General features: G+C 53.0%; 2 protein-coding genes across 7 annotated transcripts in view; one reads left to right on the top strand and one right to left on the bottom strand.

Moving 5' to 3' along the window:
* The window catches only part of TMCO4 (transmembrane and coiled-coil domains 4), a 108,971-nt gene extending 105,237 nt beyond the window's left edge, over window positions 1-3,734 (top strand). For all 6 annotated transcript variants that reach the window (XM_017506179.2, XM_037730377.1, XM_037730381.1 and 3 more), the window contains one exon: window positions 2,507-3,734. In XM_017506179.2, coding sequence (XP_017361668.1) covers window positions 2,507-2,911 — 405 coding nt within the window. In that variant the 3' untranslated portion in view covers window positions 2,912-3,734. The remainder of the gene's footprint in view (window positions 1-2,506) is intronic.
* Window positions 3,735-5,382: 1,648 nt separating this feature from the next.
* Window positions 5,383-19,960, bottom strand: HTR6 (5-hydroxytryptamine receptor 6). Its single transcript, XM_017506164.2, has 3 exons — window positions 18,381-19,960; window positions 7,617-7,775; window positions 5,383-7,429 (listed from the first exon to the last, which is right to left on the bottom strand). The coding sequence occupies exons 1-3, from the start codon at window positions 19,092-19,094 to the stop codon at window positions 6,980-6,982; spliced, it is 1,323 nt and encodes a 440-aa protein (XP_017361653.1). The 5' UTR covers window positions 19,095-19,960; the 3' UTR covers window positions 5,383-6,979.
* Between the last annotated feature and the right edge of the window lie 1,654 nt (window positions 19,961-21,614).

Genomic DNA, 21,614 nt, shown 5'->3' with positions numbered 1-21,614 from the left:
GATTTGTGATTCAAATGGAAACGCACATATTACCAGCAGTGTCTTCGTGCTGTTTTCTGAGATTCCTAACAAAAGCCTCCCCGGTGTTTTTCCCATCCTTTTTTTTTAAAAGAAAGCTTTCCCCTTCAGCCTTAAAGGAAAGTTCGGTCTTGTGCGTGTCTTTGGCACCAAACAGGCCCCCTCGACTGGCTGGGGAGAACGCGAGGCTCCATCTCAGGCAGATCTGAGCAGCTTCTGCAGGCAGCATCTCAAGCTCAGCACCTGGCTTTGCTGCTCATGCGCTGTGTGTCATAAAGCAAACCACCACTCCACTCTGGGCTTTGCTGTTCTCTGTAAAATGAGGATGATTTGTAACATCCCTTCCCCAGCTGATTTTCTCTGAAGAGAAAAGGCTTTAGAAACAGGCCTGGATTTCAATCCCAGCCCTGAGGTGTTCCAGCTGTGTGACCTTGGGTAAGTCACTTTACCTCTCTGTGGCTCAATTTCTTCATCTGCAATTAGCAGCTGACACCTATCGAAGGAGTACATGTCATAAGCTGATTTGGTGCAATGTATTAAGGACCTACTATGTGTCAGGCATTGGCCATTATTACATCACACCCCTACTCGTCACTCACCAACACATCCCCGCACAAAAATGGGATGGACATATGACTGACGAAGGGGGCGGCCACTTCTGAGTTCTTGGCCTTTGTCTAAGCTAAGATGCAGGCCCATAGAACAGAGGCTCTCCTAATGTTTTTCGTTTTGGTTTTTGTTTTTTTCTGGAGACAGGGACTTGCTCTGTCACCCAAACTGGAGTGCAGTGGCACAATCGTGGTTCACTGCAGCCGTGACCTCCCAGGCTCAAGCAATCCTCCCACCCCAGCCTACCTAGTCACTGGGATTACAGGCACACACCCTTATGCCCAGCTAATTTTGGTATTTTTTATGGAGACAGGGTTTCTCCATGTTGCCCAGGCTGGTCTCAAACTCCTGGGCTCAAGGGATTCTGCCACCTCAGCCTCCCAAAGTGCTGGGATTATAGGGGCGAGCCACTGTGCCTGGCCTAATTGTCTTAAATACAGGAGGGTCGATTCTGTCACATAAAAGAAACCAGAATAAGCCATTTAGGGCTGGCATGCCACTCCACAGTCTTCAGGGACCAAATTTCCCTCTTGCTGCTTGTTCTGCCTTCCTTAGTGGGCTGACTCATGGCCCAAGATGGCTGCTCAAGCTCTGGCCATCTTGTCTGAATTCCAGCCAGCAGGAAAGAGGACACGAGGGAAGAAGAGCATTCCTCCTCTTAAAGAGAATTCCAAGGAACACCACATAACACTACTGCTTCAATTCATGGGCCAAAACTACTCACAATGCTATTCCTAGCTCCGAGGAAGCCTGGGGAGTGTGCCCAGCTATAAATTTGGGTCCTTGTGACTAAAGGAGAAACAGGAGAGTGAGCTGTAGCCAGTACTTTGTAGTCTGTGCCATAGCTTTCTTTCCAATTCGGGGACTTTTCCAGGGAAAATCCTCACAGCCAACCTCTAGTGATGCTACCCTTGTGTTCCGCTTTTTACAGTGGAGGCAACTGAGAGCCAGAGGGGTAGAGGGCCCTGACCAAGGTGTCACGACTAGTGAGCAGCAGAGCCCTTCTGGGGTAGCCTAGAGCTGCAGGCATGGGCTGGGCGCAGTGGCTCAGGCCTGTAATCCCTTTGGGAGGCTGAGGCAGCAGGATTGCTCGAGTCCAAGAGTCCGAGACCTGGGCACCATAGAAGACCCCATCACTACAGAAAATGTAAAACTTAGCCAGGCATGGTGGCATGCACGTGTAGTCCCAGCTACCCTGGAGGCTGAGGTGGGAGGATCACTAGAGCCCAGAAGGTCAAGGCTGCAGTGGGCTATGATTGTACTGCTACACTCCAGCCTGGATGAGAGAGACGGAATTCATCTCTCTCCTCTTTTTTCTTGTTTTTATTTTCTCTCATGCTATTTTGACAAAAAGCCCGTCCTTTAAAAAAAAAAAAAAGCTGCCAGCCACGGTGGCTCATGCCTGTAATCCCAGCACATTGGGAGGCTGAGGCCGCTGGGTCACTTAAGGCTAGGAGTTCGAGACTAGCCTGGCCAACATGGCAAAACCCCTTTTCCACTAAAGATACAAAAAGTTAGTGGCATGGTGGCACACGCCTATAATCCCAGCTACTCAGGAGGCTGAGGCAGGAGAGTCACTTGAACCCGGGAGGTAGAAATGGCAGTGAGCTGAGATCGCTCCTTGGCACTCCAGCCTGGGCAACAGAGTGAGGCCCTGTCTCAAAAAACAAACAAAAAAATTTCATGTAAAGAATGAGAGCTTCTGTCCCACCTTTCTGCTTATCAGGAGATTCCTTCCTGCCCCCAGAGGATCCAGATTTTTTAGAGAAACATCCTTCGTCTTTATATGCAAGGCTGAGGCCCAGAAGTTTCGCTGGGGTCCCTGGGGAGGACTGGGCTCCACACACCCACCATGGCCCTCTCTTGCTGTCTACTGCAGGTCAGTGGCCACCTGGACTATGCCAAGCAGATGGACGCCATCCTGAAGGCCGTGGGCATCCGTACCAAGCCAGGCTGGGACGAGAAGGGGCTCTCGCTGGCCCCAGTCTGCCTGCCCCCCGAGGAGCCTCACCAGGCAGTAGCCGCCCCCTCATCAGGCGAGACTACCCACGAGGTTGGGCAAACCCAGGGTCCCACATCCAGAGATGCCTCCAAATTGGCCATGTCCATGGACCCCAGCCAAGCCCAGGTGCCGGCGGGGCTGGACCAGTCTGAAGGGACCTCCCTTCCTGCTGCCGACAGCCCTGAAAGCCCCAACATCTGCAGCCATGGCATGGACCCCAACCCACTGGGCTGCCCCAACTGTGCCTGCAAGACCCAGGGCCCCAGCCCGGGGCTGGACTGACCCCAGCGGGAGACCTGAGCTGTCTTCGCTGATCTCCATATGCAGCTCTCTCCTACCCTCGGCTTCCTCCCAGGAGCTCTGGAGGTGTGGGGTTTCCACGGGTCCCTTTCCTAATTTGAAGGAATTGGAACTGAAAGGCAAAGGAAATGGAAGGAAGGGGAATTTGGAGGAGAGAACATGCCCACCCTGGGGAAGCTGCGTGTCTCCAGAGGAGCCTCAGCAAGGGGCAGTCACCTCCTCATCAGAGACCTGCAGAGTCAGCCAAGCCCAAGTTAAGAGTCCGAGGACTGGAAACCAACTGTGGGCTTTCTATACTTCTCACAGCTTTGGAGCCTGGCTGTCCATCGGGAGGTCCAGAGGGCTCTCTGGGGCCCAAGGCTCCCACGCCACCTCTCCCCCCGGACTAAGTGAAACCAGGTGCATGCCTGCTCTTCCATCCACACTCCAGGGCTGCCCACCAGCTGACAGGCATCATCAACTGGCAGCAACAGAGCAGGCACAAGTAAAAGTGGGCAGCTTACTCCTGCTTTTAGGAGATCCGATCAGATCTGCCCCATACAGCCACGCAGGCTGTGCACTGCACAACTCCAGGGACATTAGTCACACAGACACAATGTGAGTGTGGTCCCCCCAACATGCACCATGGTAGCTCTGTGACAAAGCATGGTGAGTGCATGCGGAATTGTATTCAGTATGGCTGTGAACCAGGCCTGGGGACAAGAATGAAGTTTACTGGGAAAGAATTTCTTGTAGCAGGAACAGAGGGGATAACAACAGCAATAAATAATTATAATAAGCTATCACTTCTTGAGCTTGCACCACATGCCAAGTGGCTACGTGGGTTGTGTCAGTTGGTCTTCACAGCAATTCTATGAGGTCGGGACTATTATTATCTTCGTTTTATATTTGGGGAAACTGAGGCTCAGAGAAATCAGGTAAACTGCTGAAGGCCGTATTGCTGGTCAGTGATGGAGCCAAGCTCCGGGCCCCAATATGTCAGACTCCAGCGTCCAAGCCCCAAGCCACTGGGTCTGCATCCATGAGACCCTTCCTGTTTGTTCCTCTCACGGTCCCTGAATGACAAGGCCAGAGATAATGCGCCCCTATTGTGCAGATGGAGAAATCAAGGTCCAGGCAGAGGAAGGATTGACAAGCTCTGGGGAAGGTAGAAGGGCAGCAGGAATTAGAGTTGTGGAACATAGGAGCCAGATCACTGCTCACATGTATGTGTATTCATTTGTTCATTCGACACACATTTGTGGCTTACGCCTGTAATCTCAGCACTTTGGGAGGCCAAAGTGGGAAGATCGCTTGAGGCCAGGAATTGGAAATCAGCCTGGGCAACATAGCGAAATCTGGTCTCTACAAAAAAATTAAAATAAAAAAAATTAGCCACAGTCAACACTCAAGAGGCTGAGGCAGGAGGACTGCCTGAGCCCAGGAGTTCAAAGCTGCAGTGAGCTATGATTGTGCTGCAGCACTCCAGCCTGGGTGACAGAGTGAGACTCTGACTCTTTTTTTTTTTTTTTTAAACGCCTTTTTTCTTTTCCTTTCCTTTCCTTTCCTTTTTTGAGACAGAGTCTCACTTCGTCACCCAGACTGGAGTGCAGTCTCTTTTTTTTTTTAGATGGATTCTTGTCACCCAGGCTGGAGTGCAATGGCACAGTCTCGGCTCACTGCAACCACTGCCTCCTGGGTTCAAGTGATGCTCCTGCCTCAGCCTGCCAAGTAGCTGGGATTACAGGCACCTGCCACCACGTCTGGCTAATTTTTTGTAATTTTAGTAGAGATGGGGTTTCACCATGTTGGCCAGGCTGGTCTTGAACTTCTGACCTCAGGTGATCCACCTACCTCAGCCTCCCAAAGTGCTGAGATTACAAGTGTTAGCCACCGTGCCTGGTCAACAACTCTGACTCTTTTTTTTTTTTTTTTTTTTGAGACGGAGTTTCGATCTTGTTACCCAGGCTGGAGTGCAATGGCGCGATCTCGGCTTACCGCAACCTCCGCCTCCTGGGTTCAGGCAATTCTCCTGCCTCAGCCTCCTGAGTAGCTGGGATTACAGGCAGGCGCCACCATGCCCAGCTGATTTTTTGTATTTTTAGTAGAGACGGGGTTTCACCATGTTGACCAGGATGGTCTTGATCTCTTGACCTCGTGATCCACCCGCCTCGGCCTCCCAAACTGCTGGGATTACAGGCTTGAGCCACCGCGCCCGGCCTAACTCTGACTCTTAAAACACAAATTTTAAAAACAAATATTTATGCAACTCTTGTTAGTTTTAAACCAAACTGCTCATGTCACACGTGGGAAATGGAGGCTCTGAAAGGGGAAAGATTTTGCTGGGGTCCCAAATTGAAGGGGCAGAATCTGGAGCAGAACCTAGGACACCTACACCCAGGCCTTCTCCCACTACACCAGCTGCTTCTCAAGCCCCGAGTGGCCCCTCAGTTGACTCCAGTCCACATAACAGCCACGGCCTTCAGCTAGACTTTATTGAGAGTCCCCTTGGGCAGATCTGGGGAATAGGGGAAGCCCCACAAGCACCATGGCCCCTCTGTGGCCAGCGGCCAGGGCCAGAGTTGTGTCTCATCAGCACCAAGGAGAGCGCCAGGCCAGCCATGGAGGACCCCCTGGGAGTTCGTGTTGATGGAACTTGGGGAGGCAGAGCTGAAAAGGGACCTATGGTAGGTAAACTGTGGAGAGCAAGAGTTCCCCAACTTCCTGCCCCCAAAAAACAAGGCCCCTGTGGCAGAGTCCAACTGCCTGCTTTGTGGCCCCCACCCCACACCAGGGACAGCTCTTCTTTGACTCTGCTCTGCTGACCCAAGTAGCTACCATTCCCATTTCTCTCATTGACCACAGCGAAGGCCGAGGGAGGTGGGGCAAGGGGCTGGGTTTATTCCCATCAGTTGTTCCCTTCCAGGTCCAAGGACCCCCCAGGATCAAGGAAAACCAGTCCCTGAGGCTGCAAAAGAAACTGCCACCTGCCCCTTTTGCCCCCAGGAGAGGTAAAGCAGCAGCTTGGGAGCTGGGAGGGTCCCTTAGAGATAGGGTCCCTACCCAGCAGACAAAGCAGGGAGTTGGGGAACCAGAGTCAGGCTGTGGGAGCCTGGGCTGGGGCTGAAGATGGGGAGGAAAATGGAAAAAGAACAATGGGAACAAACAGCCCCTGCTGACCCACAGCCAGAGAGGCCAGGGGCCTGGATAGCCAGGGGTCGTAACAACAGAACGTACCACTTAACTGACCATGTACTGGGTGCTGGGCACACATTGTCTTAATTCTCAAGACAACCCTGTAAGGTAGGTGTCATGACTCTGTCTTACACATGGGATAACTGAGACTCGGAGAGGTGAAGCAACCTGTGTCAGGCCCCAGAGCAGAGGTGGTAGAGCAGAGGCCCAAATACATGCCTGCCTGCCTCCCAGGTGCAGCTGCTGCCACGTATATCCCAGGGTGGGGGGACTGGCAGGTCCAAAAACTGTCCAGCAAATCATTCTCAGGGTTGAAGATCATTTAAGCCAGACCATCTCAAACTGTAATGGGCACGTGATTCATCAGGGATCCTGGTAACATGCAGTTCTGACTCAGCAGGTCTGGGCAGGGGCAGACATGTGCATTTTTCACAAACTCCCAAAAGGCGATGGCAATGCTGATTGTCCATAAACTACACTGTGAGTAGTGAGGGGTTCAGCCAGCACTAATCCATGCCTGCAGGTGGGGGCATTCCCTCCAGCCTGACAGAATGGGCAAAGGGCATGACTGTTTTCATCCTACCCTGAACCAAGAGGTCCTTCTCTCTAACATCCAGAGTCCTCCAGCCCAGTCTCCACACACGTTTCACCCAACAGTGGAGCATCTTTCAGAAAACAGTATCTGAGTCAGCTCTGATCCCTGCATGTGAGGGCCCTGGAGTGGGCAGGAAGGGCTGGCTCTGCGCACCCCTTGCTGGAGCTCAGAAGGCTCCTAGGAGACCTGCAGCCTCCTGGTCCTAGCCAAGAGCTGGCCCAAGGCCTCGGGGTCTGGGTTCTGCTCAATCCAGCTCCCCACTGGCCAGTTCCAAGCCCGGGTCAGTTCGTGGGGGTGCCGAGTGGATGCAGCCGCAGCTCAGGCTCCGCAGGGTTGATGTTGAAGAAGTTGATGGCAGCAGTGTCCCTGGTGGGCAGCAGGGGGTCCCGGGTGGCTTCACCAGGAAGCAGCAGCTGGGCTGTGAGCTGCAGGCCTGAGGAGCCACCCGAGCCTGCATCTGAGTCTGAGTCTGAGTCAGGCGGCAGGGGCAGCGGCAGCACCTGCTGTAGGCTCAGGCCGGGCCGGGGGCCACTGTGAGAGGTGCGCAGTGACGGTGAGGCCAGGCTGGCCTGGCGCTCCCGGGGACAGCGTGGACACGGCAGGAACCTGCCCAGCGCCCGCTTGAAGTCCCGCATGAAGAGAGGGTAGATGATGGGGTTCATGGTGCTGTTACAGTAACCCAGCCACGTGAGGACATCGAAGAGGCCTGGAGAGATGCAGTCGCACACGGCCTGAGGGGATGGGATGTGTCATGCCTGGTCCCAGGGCAGGGACCCAGGCCTCCCTTCCCAGCACGGATGGAGCAGACACACACACGCGCCACGAGAGCAGCCTGCCCTCCCCTGCCCCCTTGCCTGGGCTGGGATCCAGGGCCTCTCCTACAAGGGCTGGACTCACCTGCCCCTGCTGTGACATTACCTGGACTATGTTGGCCACAAAAAAGGGCAGCCAGGTCACAAAGAACATGCCCAGCAGGATGCCCAGCGTCAGGCTGGCCTTCAGGGCCTTCCTGCTGTGCTTGGTGGCCAGGCGCCTGCTGTCAGCCGACTCCACCACTGGGCGTGGGGTCCTGGGCACCTGTGGAAAGGAAGTCCACATGAGTCAGTTGAGAAAGAGCCCCCATCTGACCCTGATCCTAGCCACAAACTGAGCTTCAATCTTAATTCTAGACTGAGCCTAGTACCAGGATTAAACTGAGCCCTGTTCCTTGACTGAACCCCAACTAGAGTCCTAAACTGAGCTCTGACCCTGACTTCAGGCCAAGCCCAGACATCAGCAATAAACTAAGCCCTAATCTTGGTCCCCCACTGAACCCTGACAACTATCATAGGCCCTATAATAACCAAGTTCTCAAACCAAGCCTCAACTGTGGACCTAAACTGAGCCCTGATCCTGGTCTCACACAGCCCTGACTCTGACTCAGAATTTCATAAGGAGCTCTAGGAAGTGCAAGGAGACAGAACAACACTACCGAAACAAATCAGATGGTTCAGAAGAACAGCCATCCCTGCGAAGACAATATGTGACACAGGCCAACACACACATTACAATGAGCCCAACACCTTCCAAAGCCTTTGGCACTGCAGAAATCAATTGCAGATGGCCAGACACAGTGGTTCATGCCTGTAATCTCAGCACTTTGGGAGGCTAAGGCAGGCGGATCACTTGAGGTCAGGAGTTCGAGCCTGGCCAACACAGTAAAACCTTGCCTCTACTAAAAATACAAAAATTAGCAAGGTGTGGTGGCAGGCATTCGTAATCCCAGCTATTTGGGAGGCTGAGGCAGGAGAATTGCTTGAACCCAGGAGGTCGAGGTTGCAATGAGCCGAGATCACATCACTGCACTCCAAGTCTGGGGAACAGAGTAAGACTCCGTCATGAAAAAAAAAATAATAAAAGGAAAAAGAAAGAAATCAATTGCAATTGAACAAGAGGACCTGTTACTGTCCAGAGCCTGGCAGTTGCTTTATATGTGGATTATCTTCATATTTGGGAGCAATGGGCAATTACTCTTGAGCCCCACAAAATAGAAAGGCTTTTTTGAGAATGTGTGCACAAAGCAAATGTTTGCAACTAAATATAGATTCCTACGGATGCTGGTGACCTTGGCATTTTACAACTCAATGATACTGCAAACTGGCAGGCAACTCCATTCTCAAAAGTGAACAGGAAGAGGAGGAGGGGGTAGGAGGCAGAAGGAGATAGAAGCTACTTCCCAGCAGCCACTGAAAGAAAGACATGGGCACGGGGAGGTTAGAATTTGACTTTGCAAACTGGTCCCCACAGTCCCAAATCATTAAAGGGCTCTCTGAGCTGGATAATTCTTTAGCACAGTGGTGCTTGTAATTTTTTAAACTTCGTGGGCCCTTCGAAAAGCTAACGAAATCAAAAAACAAAACAAAATGAAAAAGCTTTCCCCAGAAAATAAAAGGCTTATAAATTTTATACACACACACAGACATGAAAACAACATTCCACACTTCCAGAAGGTTCAGAAATGACCTTGAAGTCTCTAGGTTTCCACCATGAAACCCCTAGGAATCCGTGAAGGCTGGGATGTGAAGCCCTCCTCTAAACCATGTGTTTTTGTAATCAATGTGGGTTTTCATTTTAGATTTACACAAAATTAGGTCCACTTCTATTTACTATTTAATACCCATGTGCAGTGGTGTGCACAATTCATCATGAGCTACGCAAAGGGTGTGTGTGCTATCTGGGAACACATCTGGGCTTTTACAGCCAGGGATTTTCCCGGCACTGGGATTTGCCCAGTTTCTAAATTGCATGAGAGCCCTGCTTCATGAGGCCAGAGGTGGGTTGGGTGTAGGGAGATAAGAAGGTCGGAAGGAGGCAGGAGCTGAGCCAGATTCCCAGGCAACCTTCTGCAGATGGAAAGGCGGAGGAAACAAAGCCAAGATGTGGCAACTCCAGGGAGCACCAAAGCCAGCACCGCCACCCGACTCTGCTGTGCATGCCCTCTCCTTCCAACCCCTGCTCTATTCAGGCCTCTAGAGTTGGTGTCTTGTCCATGGTGCTGAAACCCCAACTACATGCTGTCTTTTCATAGGAACTGGAATTCTATTTCTAAAATAGCAAGAGGTCGCTGGGGCGGGGAGATGAAGCACGTTGTAACCCCCACCCCTCCATGTGTTTCTTCACATGAAATCTGGTTATACAAATTCATAACAGAGGCCTTGGTTTCTCCCTTCTGTCTTGGGGAGACAGCGTTGTACAGAGGCAAAAGCTGGGCTTTTAAGACAGGTGATCTGGCTTCAAATCATGCCTCTACCACTTACTCGCTCTGTGATCTTGAGAGAGCCTCTGTTTCCACATCTGTAAAATGGGAGAAATGATACTCAGCTTACGGCATTGCTGTGAGGCTATGGATAATAAATGCATGCACAGTGTCTGAGGTTGAGTAGGTGTTAAATACCTGGTAGCCATGATGCTGGTTCTATGATACGTGTTGTGAGGTTGGGGTGATTTTGAGCACAGTTGGGGGCCCTGTCCTTCTGCCAGCAGCTCTGGCCTCCCCAAAGCAGCACCATTGCCAAGACAAATGTTCTGACTCACCACGCTGCAGCTCAGATGCTAAGACTAGAGGATGCTGTCCTCTGCCTCCACCCCATCATACACAAGTCTTCCTCAAAGTCATTCCAAGTTAGCGAGGGACTAAAAGAAGGTTTTACTCTTCTCTCTCCTCTTCTAGTTTTCTCTCCTCCAGAGTGAACTTTATATGGCTTTTGTGACTACGCCATGCTCAGCCTGGAGGAAGAGGCTCCTGCTTCCCCAAAAGAACCTCCTAAGACCTGCCACACCTTCAAGTTGCTGCCATCAGTGGGAATAGATGGCATGGAGAGGGAGGAGACACTGTCTCATCGCTCTGACCCTAGAGACCTGGGAAGGGCAGGGGACAGGAGGCAGCCCTGATCTTATCAGAGCTCTAGGGCATGAGGGAAACTGAGGCACTGGGGGGATAGCTCAGGTCAGTCACTGGGGGAAGGAGCTCCAGAGAAGGGGGTGAAGATGAACTGAGATTCCCTCTCTAGTCTCCCTGAAACAACTCCGGGTTTTTCTTTCTCCTGCTTTCCAGAGAGTTGACTCAAGAACACAGGCAAGAGGAAAGGGAGAAGGAAACCGAGGCTCAGAAGGGGTAGAGGACACACTACCCTTCCCAAGGTCACACTGTGCCAGTACAAGGCTCCCAACCAAACCCTGAGTGGCCCCAAATCAGCGTTATCATCCCCATTTCTCGAGCACTTATTACACATCAGCATTTGATATTCATTAGCTCATTCCATCTTTATGAGAGGTAGGCATTGTTATCCTCATTTTGCCGATGAGACAACTGAGGCTTGGAGAGGCAAAATGACTTTCCAGAGGTCACACAGCAGATAAGAGCTGAGTTGGGGATTCCGTCATTTCTGGCCCCAGGAACTCCACTCTGCCCACTTCACCATGCTGCTTCCACATTTGGAGATGGCGTCCATAGGCCCAGTCAGGGTGGGTTACAGAAACCCCACCACTGTCACCAAGAGGCCCTCGTGGAGCAGAAGCCAATGGCAACCACTGGTCCACACCCCGTGATATGGCTGATGCTGGTGTCACCCTTCCAATTCTCTCTCCCCTGTAACCACCTCCCAGCCCCACGGGGCCATGTCCTGTCGTTTGCATCTCCCTTCTGTATCCGTGTCAGAGGGCAGCTGCCTGAAGGACAATACAGTGCCTTGCAGCCAGCAATCCCACAGACAGCTTTCAGCCAACACCTACATTCATGTCTGCACTCTTGACAGATCCAAGAATGTGTCCCACAGCACTACTCATGAGGGGAAAAAATTGGAAACAGCCTAAATGTCCATCAGAGGAAGAGTGGTTTAGGCTGGGCACAGTAGCTCAACCCTGTAACCCCAGCACTTTGAGAGGCCAAGATGGGTAGATCACTTGACGCCAGTAGTTCAAGACCAGCCTGGCCAACATGGTGAAATCCCATCTCTACTAAAAATACAAAAATTAGCCAGGGGTGGTGGCAAAAAAAAAAAAAAAAAGAGAGTGTTTTAAATAAACCACAGTGACTTCCCACCACAGAATACTACACTGATGTTTTAAAAGAAAGAATCAGTCAAATGAAAAGATCTCCATGATTATTAAATTATAATAGCAGGTTGCAAAGTAATAGATACAGAATGATTCCATTTGTTTGAAAAACAGTATGCAACAGAAAGCACTAAGGTTTTTTAGGGACCTGTATAAATACATAAGCACATGGAAAATGACCCAGAAGGGCCAGGTGCGGAGGCTCACACCTATAGTCCTGGCACTTTGGGAGGCTAAGGCCGGTGGATTGCTTGAGTCCAGGAGTTCAAGACCAGCCTAGGCAATGTGGTGAAACCCTGTCTCTACAAAACTACAAAAATTAGCCAGGCATGGTTGTACACACCTGTAGTCCCAGCTGTTCAGGAGGCTGAGATGGGAGGATCAACTGAGTCAGAAGAGGTCAAGGCTGCAGTGAGCCGTGGTTGTACCACTGCACTCCAGCCTTGGTGACAGAGTGACACCCTGTCCTAACAGAAAAACAAAAAAAGACCTATAAGGATATATCCTAAATTGATGCATGTCCCTGGGAGTGCAAGGTGATTAGCTGGAATTTGGGGGTCTTTTCCTTCATCCATATGATTGAATTTTTAAAGTGCATTTATATATTTCTTTAGGCAATTAATTTCTTTACCATCATCTGATCATAGTGTGAGAGTTGCAAGGCACTCTGGAGCCAGACTGTTTGGCTTCACACTCTGGCTCTGTTACAAACTAGCTGAGTTACTTCACCTGTCTATGCCTCAACTTTCTCTCCTGTAAAATGGCATTATAACAGCATCTGCCTCATAGGATTATACTAAGGACTAAATAAAATAATATAAAGAAAGTTAGAACCGTCCTGGCGCATAGGAAGTACCATGGACATGTTAGCTATCATTGTTGCTGTTTATTCTTAGTCTCTGGTTCAGCTGTTCGATAATGATGGTGATGGTGCCGCTGACAGCAGTGATTTTTCTTCCCTAGAAAGGGTCTAAGGGGTCAGCTCCCCAGAAGCATATATTTTGCCAGCAACAGGAAAAGAGAGGCATGAACAACTAACTGTTGTTGTTGTTGTTGTTTTAAAGATAGGATCTCGCTCTGTTGCCTGGGCTGGAATGCAGTGGCTTGACCATACTTCAGTGCAGCCTCAAACTCCTGGGCTCAAGCAGTCCTCTCACCTCAGCCTCCTTGAGTAATTTTAACTGCAGGTATATGCCACCGGGCTGGGCTAATTTTTTATATACGTTTTTAGAGATGGGATCTCACTATGTTGCCCAGGCTGGTCTCAAACTCCTGACTTCAAATGATCCTCCTGCCTTGGCCTCCCAAAGTGTTGGAATTACAGGTGTGAGTCACTGCCTAGCTGAAATTTGTTGAGCACTTACTATGTACCTGGTATTTTGTGTATATTATCTAATTGACTCTTCAAACAGCCTTGTGTGATAGATGTCATGACCAGTGGAGCATAAGGAGGAAAAATGCCTTACCCAGTGTCATCCAGCTGGGAGGGAAAAGAGGCAGGGCTTGAACCCTGACCAGCCAGAACCCCAAGCTCCTGCTCCAGCTTTGGCTGTACCAGGCTGCCTGGCTCTGAGCAGCAGCCAAGCCCGCCATGCTGAGCAATGTCACTCTGCCAGCCTCTTCCTGACTCGGCCCCCTCCTCCCCCTCACAGATATTTCTGTGATCACAGCCTCCTCCTCTGAGGAGGAAAGGCAGAGATGGAAGGGAAGATGGATCATTAAGACAGAATGATGCTTAGTTGGGTGAGAGAGGGTGAAAAAGGAGGGGGAGGAGGAAAAGCAGGAGAAATTGATGGGAGAGGAGAGGGGAAGGGGAAGACAGGAGTGCACAGAAGGAAGCCATGGGAACTGAAGGAGCGAAGCGTGGGTGGGAGTGGGGAGGAAGGTGAGGTGCAGAGATGGTTTGAGGTTATGGGCCACAGAGACCCAGAAATCCTGCCAGGAAGAGAAAGAGGCTGGGCCTGTCCTGCTGCTCTCCCTCAAGCTGATGGCCCACGCTGCATCTCTGAAACTGTCTCTAACACCTTGGACCCTCCAGAATCTCCCAAGTGTGGCTGAGTGCCACCCACATCCTGGCCCCATCTTCCAGCACGCTCCCAACACGCACGCTTCCCTGCCCTGGCAGCATCTCACTCTGCCCCACAGCCCTTCCTCCATCCCCAGCCCACACTCCCAGCCCCAGTGCTAAGCAGGACCCCTTCCTCCCAGCCCTGAGGTACTGGGAAGACCTGGTAGAAACCCCTAAGCCAACCAGTGGCCTTTTAAAAGCCTGTTTCCATAAATAGACAGGTGGAGAGATGAAATGCTCAAGGCTGACCAGCTCCCACGTTCTGACCCCAGAGGAACTGGGGCCTCGGGACCTATGCCCAGCTCCCTTCCCTCTGCAGGGAAGCTGGAGGCTGGACTGGGGCAGGAAGCCAAGGCTAAGTGGGGCTGGGCACAGGAGAAGGGAAAGGGTCCAAGGCACCCACATCTGATTCATTCTCATCACTTCCTTTAGCTCCAAACATTGAGGGGCCTCCACCTCCAGGCCAGCTCCGGTGGGGAGGAAGGGACGGTGACCCAAGAGGGTGGAGTAGAGGCTATTCTCCAAGCAATCAGGAAAAGGGGCCTGCAGGAGGCTTGTTTAAGGAGCCGAGCGGTTTTGAAAGCAGGGACAGAGGCAGGGTTTGCACACATCACGTTCAAACCAAAAGAATGGGCTTTCCAGAAAGTGAGGGGATTAGAACAGACGCATTTCTGGCTTGAGAGGCCCCTGGGTCATCTGCCTTAGAGGTAAGGTGTGGCCTAAACAGCCCATGAAGACTCCTCCAGCCTTTCACTTCAGGGCTCTGTGTGAGTGCTTTGCTTTCATCTTCAAACATACACAGTGAATAATAGACTGAATGTGTGCCCGGTGAGGCCCACCTCTTATAAGCTCTGAACTCCTCATCGTGATAGGGTTTGATGATTAGTGTCTGTCCCCCCAACCAGAACAGATTTCAAGAGGGCAGGTGCTGTCGGTCTTGTTCACCAGCACATCCACAGCCTAGAACAGCTGCTGCACAAAGCAGGTGTCAACACATGTCACCAAGCAAATGAATTTACACAATAAAAAGCTCAGGACTGTCACACTCAAGAACTGACTCTGAAAGGTATGAGAAAACAGGCAACCATGTGGACAGGTGTGGAGCCCCAGGCTCCCTAAAGCACCGTGTTCACTCCATTCCTTCCATAAATATGTACTGAGCACCTACGATGTGACAGGTGCCCCTAAGTCCTGGGACCACAGTGGAAAACAGGCCAGGCACAGTGGCTCACACCTGTAATCCTAACACTTCAGGAGGCCGAGGCAGGTGGATTGCCTGAGCTCAGGAGTTCAAGATCAGCCTGGGCAACACAGTGAAACCCCGTCTCTACTAAAATACAAATAATTAGCCCGACGTGGTGGCATGCACCTGTAGTCCCAGCTACTTGGGAGGCTGAGGCAGGAGAACTGCTTGAACCTGGGAGGCAGAGGTTACAGTGAGATGAGATCACGCCCCTGCACTCCAGCCTGGGTGACAGAGTGAGACTCCATCTCACAAAAAAAAAAAGAAAAGAAAAGAAAACAGACAAATTCCCACCCTCACAGAGCTTACATTCTAGAAGAGGGAAATAAACAACAGTAAATAAATTAAAACGGTTGTTCTAGACCACGTCAGGGGGTAGGAGGTGCTGCTGAGAGAAATCTTAGGAAACGAAGACTACAGAGGACCTGGGGAGGGTGGCAGGTGCTACTCGTGAGAGAGGGATTAGGGGAGGCAATTGAACAGAGACTGGAAGGAAATGATAGAAAATAGCGGGAGAATCAGGGGGAAACCGAAGAAAGGGTGCCCCAGGCAGAAGGAACCGCAAGTGAGGCAGAAGGAACCGCGAGTGAGGCAGAATGTGCTTGGTGCATTCAAGGAACAGTAAGGAAACTAGTGTGGCTGAAAGAGAGGAAACAAGGGGGATTACAGAAGGAGAGGAGGCCAGATAGGGCAGAGGGCCAGGTGATATGAGACACAGGGCCACCAGAGCAGAGGAATGACTCGGCAGGAACGGCATTACAAACAAAGGATCATTGGGACCACTGTGGAAGGTTGAAAGAGCAAGAATGGAATCAGGAAGTCAGTTCGGATCCCGCATGGTGGCTCACACCTGGAATCCCAGCACTTTGGGAGGCAGAGGCAGGCAAATCACTTGAGGTCAGGAGTTCGAGACCAGCCTGGCCAACATGGCAAAACCCCGTCTCTATTAAATATACAAAAATTAGCCAGGCATGGTGGCACGTACCTGTAATTCTAGCTACTTAGGAGGCTGAGGCACGAGAATCGCTTGAACCCAGGAGGCAGAGGTTGCAGTGAGCCAAGATCATGCCACTGCACTCCAGCCTAGGTGACAGAGTGAGGCTCTGTCTCAAAAACAAACAAAAAAAAAGAAGTCAGGATTAACTAATTCCTCGGGCTCCCTAGTAGCTGGAATTGTAGGCGCTCGCCCCCATGCCTGGCTTTCTTAGTATTTTCTTTAAATCATCTCTAGGAGTAACTAACATCTGCTGCAATAACCCAGGCAGCAGATGAAGGGGCTCAGTCCAGGGGAGTGGCAGCGGACAGATGAGAAGTGGCCAGGGCCCGTGAGAAGCAGAGAGGCACACGGGCTGCCTCCAACACCACCGGCCTGAGCAACCGGAAGAATGGGCTTGCCATTACTTGATATGAGGAAGACTGTCGGGGAACTAGGTCTGGGGCCTGGAAAATCTGGAGTTCTGCTGGGGATGCGTCAAGTAAGCAGCCCGGGTAGGAAGTCATCGGCATGTGGGTGGTATTTTCAGTTATGAGACAAGATGATGTCACTAGGGAGCAAATGTGGAAAAAGGATGAGATGCTTCGAGGACTGAGGCCCAAGGATGCCATGGCTGAGGTGGATCAGGAGGAACCAGTGGAGGAGACCAGAAGGCACAGAGAAGAAAGGGGGCAAGGTATGGGGTCTCTGAACACAGATTTCCAGAGCATCACTGCCTACAGGCAGCACACCAGCACAGAGCAATGGCCCCAGCCAGGTCCAGGTTTGAACCTCACTTACCAGCTGTGCGATCTTGGGCAAGTAACCTCCACTCTCTCTGAGCCTCAGATTCCCCACCTGTCTAACAGGGGTGATGGTAGGACTTGGGTGTTTGGGGGTTAATAAGCTTATCTCAGTGTCTGGTGTAGAGTGAGTGTTCACAGATTGTGGGGCTGAGACTGTTAGCCCCTGGGAGACTCCTGCCCAGGTTCCAAGGCCACAGACACAGGTTCTATCCTAGCACCAGCCAGTGAGATTCATGGAAAGAAAATCTGTGTGGTACTGGCACTGCTGGAACCAGGAATTCTGATCTGTTCCGCCCCAGCTTCCCCCAGACCAGCCAACTTCTCACATTCTTCGTCACGAGAGCAGAACTTCCTGGATTGTGGGAATGGAGACAATTTTAGATGGTAAAGGGACACGCCATAAAATGAATGAATCACAGAGTGAGCACGTCGGCCCTTTACAGCTCTCTTCCAGCTCTTCTAGGTGAATCAAGAGTAAGTCCCACGTTGATGCTACCATGTTTGTAATACCTTCTAGCATGCTACAAAGAGAAAGCAAGCTCTAGGCACAACACCTCAACCTCAATAAGCTGCACTTCAGGAACAGGGGCAGGGCTTCTTCAACTTCACTGAAGTGTTTGTGATCGCCTTCTGCTTACAGCAAGGGATACAGATTTTCCATTTCTAGAAGAGATACGAAGTTTTCTTTCTAAACAAATTAATGGAAGTAAAAAGATTAAAGAGATGATTTAAAGAAAATGCTAAGAAAGCCAGGAATGGGGGCAACCTGCAATTCCAACTACACAGGAGGCTGAAGCAGGAGAACTGCTTGAGCCCAGCAGCTCGAGACCAGCCTGGGCAACATAGTGAGGCCCTGTGTCTAATAAATAAATAAATAAAGTGCTAAGTGCATGTGGAGGTGGTGGTGGGAGAGGCAGGAAGCTAGATATCCCAGGCAGTTCTTGAATGCCTGAAGCTGTGAAACGCTCCTTTTTAAGAACCCAGAGACTCCTGTAACCCCAGAACTTTGGGAGGCTGAGACAGGAGGATCGCTTGAGCCTAAGAGTTCAGTGAGCTATGATTCCAGCTCTCCAGGCTGAAATGAGCTATGATCTTATCTAGGCTGAAGTGAGCTATGATCACGCCACTGCATTCCTACCCTCCAGTCGGGGTGACAGAACAAGACCCTGTCTTAAAAAACAATAACAACAACAACAACAACAAAAGAACCCAGCGCAATGATGCTACCAGGCAAAGATGGGGAGTTGGGCCATCATAAATTTCCGGTTGTACATGGTACCTCTGAGGAGCCTGCCCCCCATCCTGACGGAGCTATCCTGTGATGGGTGGATCAGGCACTGAGCTTGGGATTCAGAAGAAAGGTGGGCGCTCACAACAGCCACGCAGGGCCATGAGCAAATGTGTGCTAAGTGGGGATGCCCAGGGGATCCCCAGGGACTGCTGGACTGCTCATTCCTCTCCATCCCACAGCCCGGGTCTCCCTGCGCATCCCGGGTACCTGCAGCGTCTCCGAGGCCTGGCTGGCCATGCCGGTGGTGAGGGAGGCCACCTGCACGGCCTGCTTGCGGGCAGCCAGCAGGATCCTGCAGTAGGTGAAGCATATGGCACCAGAGGGCAGGAAGAAGGTAAGGCCCGACGCCACGAGGACGAAGGGCAGGCTGGCCAGCAGACGGCACTGGCCCGGGACTGGTGGCCGCGCGTGTCCCAGCTCGTGCCAGCCCAGCAGCAGGGGCAAGAAGGAGGCGAGCGCGGCGAGGCTCCAGGCGCCCAGGACTAGCGCCAGGGCGCGCGGGGGCGTCATGCGCAGCTTGTAGCGCAGCGGCGAGAGGATGAGCAGGTAGCGGTCCAGGCTGATGAGGCACAGGTTGAGGATGGAGGCGCTGCAGCACATCACGTCGAAGGCGGTCCAGAGCAGGCAGAGGCCGCGCGCCAGCACCCAGCGCCCGTACAGCGCGTTCAGCATGGCGGGCGGCATCACCACCAGCCCCACCATCAGGTCGGACGTGAAGAGCGACACCAGGAAGAAGTTGGACGTGTTGCGCAGCGCGGGCTGAGTGCAGATGAGCGCGATCAGCAGCGAGTTGGCCGCCGCCGTCAGCGCGATGACCACGCACAGCGCGGCCGCCACCCAGCCGCTACCCCCCGGGGCTGACGGCGGCCCCGCCCCCCAGGCCGGGGTGCTGTTGGCGGTGGGGCCCGGCCCTGGGACCATGGGGACCGGGGGTGGAGGGCGAGGGCGTGATCTGGTGGCGGGAAGGCAGGCGCGGAGCGCAGCGAAGTGCAGGCTGGACGGGCACAGTCGGTGAGAACAAACCACGACTCACCACGCCCCCTGGGGGAGGCGGGTCCGGGGACATGGGCGGGGGCGTTGGATCCCGCTAGGTCAGGGGGCAGCGACCACAGCAGGGCTCAGAGTGGCTATTGCGGCGCCCTCGGGTGTGGGGCAGGAACACCTGGAGCAAACGAGTTGGAAGTTTGGGGAAGGGCACCCGATGTGCCGAGGCCCCTGAAGGTAGCTGCAGGAGGAAGCCTGGGCGCCGTGGGGTGGGAGCAGAGCCCCCTGGAGGGGGCGGGCGGCAAGATGGGGAGGGGCTCCGGCCAGGGGCCGAGCGTGGAAGGTGAGAGCGGGGGTTGAATGAGCGCTCTCCGGCAGGAGCAGGCTCCCCGCGGTTGGTGGGCGTTTGGGCTCCAGGGCGGGTACGCAGGGCGGCGGCCTAGGGGCCGGAGCAAAGACCCCCGGGGAAAGGCAGGTCTCAGGATCTGGCGCACCGGAGGCACCGGGATCGGGCGCACACGGCCCGTGCAGCGCAGGGGTTCGCCGGGGCCGCCAGGCCTCGCGGGCAGAGGAGGGCAGCAGCCGCGCGGTGCCCCCTCCCCACCCGGCCGCAGGGTCGCCTCAGCCTCCCGCCCTCACTGGTACCTGGGGCGCTCGGGCTGCTTCGCCGCATGCGACTGCGGCAAGCGCCGCGGTGCTGCAAAAGGAAGAGGCGGCCGCGGGCCGGGGCGAGGCAGGCCAGGGGCTCCCGAGCCCTGGAGGCACAGCGAGGGGCCCTCACGCGCGGAGGAGCGACAGGGTGCAGCCTGGAGCGCTCGGTCCCCGCGCCGCGGAGCGTGCGCCCCGCCTCACAGTGGGCGGGGAGAACCGAGCCCAGGCCCTGCAGGCGGGCGGGGTCCCGGCACCCCAGGCTTGTGGGCCGAAGATCGAGCACTCCAACTGCGCGAGGTCATCTACCGGGCTGTGGCAGCCCCCACACCCCCGGATGCCCCTCCCAAGCCAAACAGGGCGGCGGCGCAGGCGGAACTCGGAAAAGGGGGTTGTGACCTGCCTTTATCCATGGACTGCTCACTAATGCGTGCCTGTCCACTCACAGCGGGGTCACCGGGCTTTCAGGGGAGCCAGAAGTTGGACAACATTGGACAGATCGCCTTACACCCCTCTGGGCCTCAGTTGCTGTATCTGTAAAATAGCATTCTTTTTTACAAAAAAAAAGGGGGGGGGGGTTAGTGATTCTGGGCATTCTTCCCTGCTAGCTTAAGCAAGAGGCTAACCTTTCCCCCGGGCCCTTCCAGCAGAAACCCTCCCAATCCACAAAGAGGCCAGGTACTATGGATGAAGTCCCTGAGCTGGTGGCACTCCTAGTCTAATAGAGCTTGAACAGATTTGAGAATGCCCAGGTCAGGTGGGTTACAGTCACTGCGGGCAGAGGCGTGGGCTGTGGTGTCCCCTGGGTGTGGCCTCCCTCTGTATCTCTCCCCTCTGGCTAAGAGTCTCTGCCTAACCCTGCTGTGCAGGTTAATACTGTGGACTCCATTCATTCACTCATTCAACAGATATTTATGGAGCACCCACTAGATGTCAGGCACTGTTCTGACCCATCAGGACACTACAGTGGCCAAAATAGATCTGCACCTCCACGGAGTTTACATTCTAGTGGAAGGAGACAGAAAATAAATACATAATCAACATACAAAGTCAGCCAGGAGCAGCTCACACCTGTAATCCCAGCACTTTGGGAGGCCAAGGTGAGCTGATCACCTGAGGTCAGGATTTGGAGACCAGCCTGACCAACACGGTGAAACCCATTTCTATCGAAAATACAAAAATTCACCGGGCACGGTTGTGGGTGCCTGTAGTCCCAGCCACTCAGCAGGCTGAGGCAAGAGAATTACTTGAACCTGGGAGGCGGAGGTCGCAGTGAGCAGAGATAGAGCCACTGCACTCCAGCCTGGGCGACAGAGCAAGACCCCCCAAAAAAGAAAGAAGAAAATGCAGTATAAAGAGAATGGGGTGAGGGATCATTTTTCCTTCACAGAAACAGAAAAATAATACTTTCCACATTGAAGGCTGCTGTATGTCCCCAGGGGCTTCGTTCTATTCCTACTCCTCCAGTTATTTATTCTGGCCCCCTACAAGAATACTGAGAGGTAGATGTTGAACTCTGGTTCAGCCAGGCACAGTGGCTGACGCAGGTAATCCCAGCACTTTGGGAGGCCGAGGCGGGGGGATCACCTGATGTCAGGCGTTCGAGACCAGCCTGACCAACATGGTGAAACCCCATCTCTACTAAAAATACAAAATTTAGCGGGGAGTGGTGGCATAAGCCTGTAATCCTAGCTACTCCGGAGGCTGTGGCACGAGAATGGCTTGAACCTGGGAGGCGGAGGTTGCAGTGAGCCAAGATTGTGCCACTGCACTCCACCCTGGACAACAGAGTGAGACTCCATCTCAAAA

This window comes from Cebus imitator, unplaced genomic scaffold (assembly GCF_001604975.1).
Source record: "Cebus imitator isolate Cc_AM_T3 unplaced genomic scaffold, Cebus_imitator-1.0 Scaffold15, whole genome shotgun sequence".
In the NCBI taxonomy this organism is placed as follows: domain Eukaryota; kingdom Metazoa; phylum Chordata; class Mammalia; order Primates; family Cebidae; genus Cebus; species Cebus imitator.
Note: the sequence above shows the minus strand (reverse complement) of the source record. Positions and strands in the feature narration are given on the sequence as shown.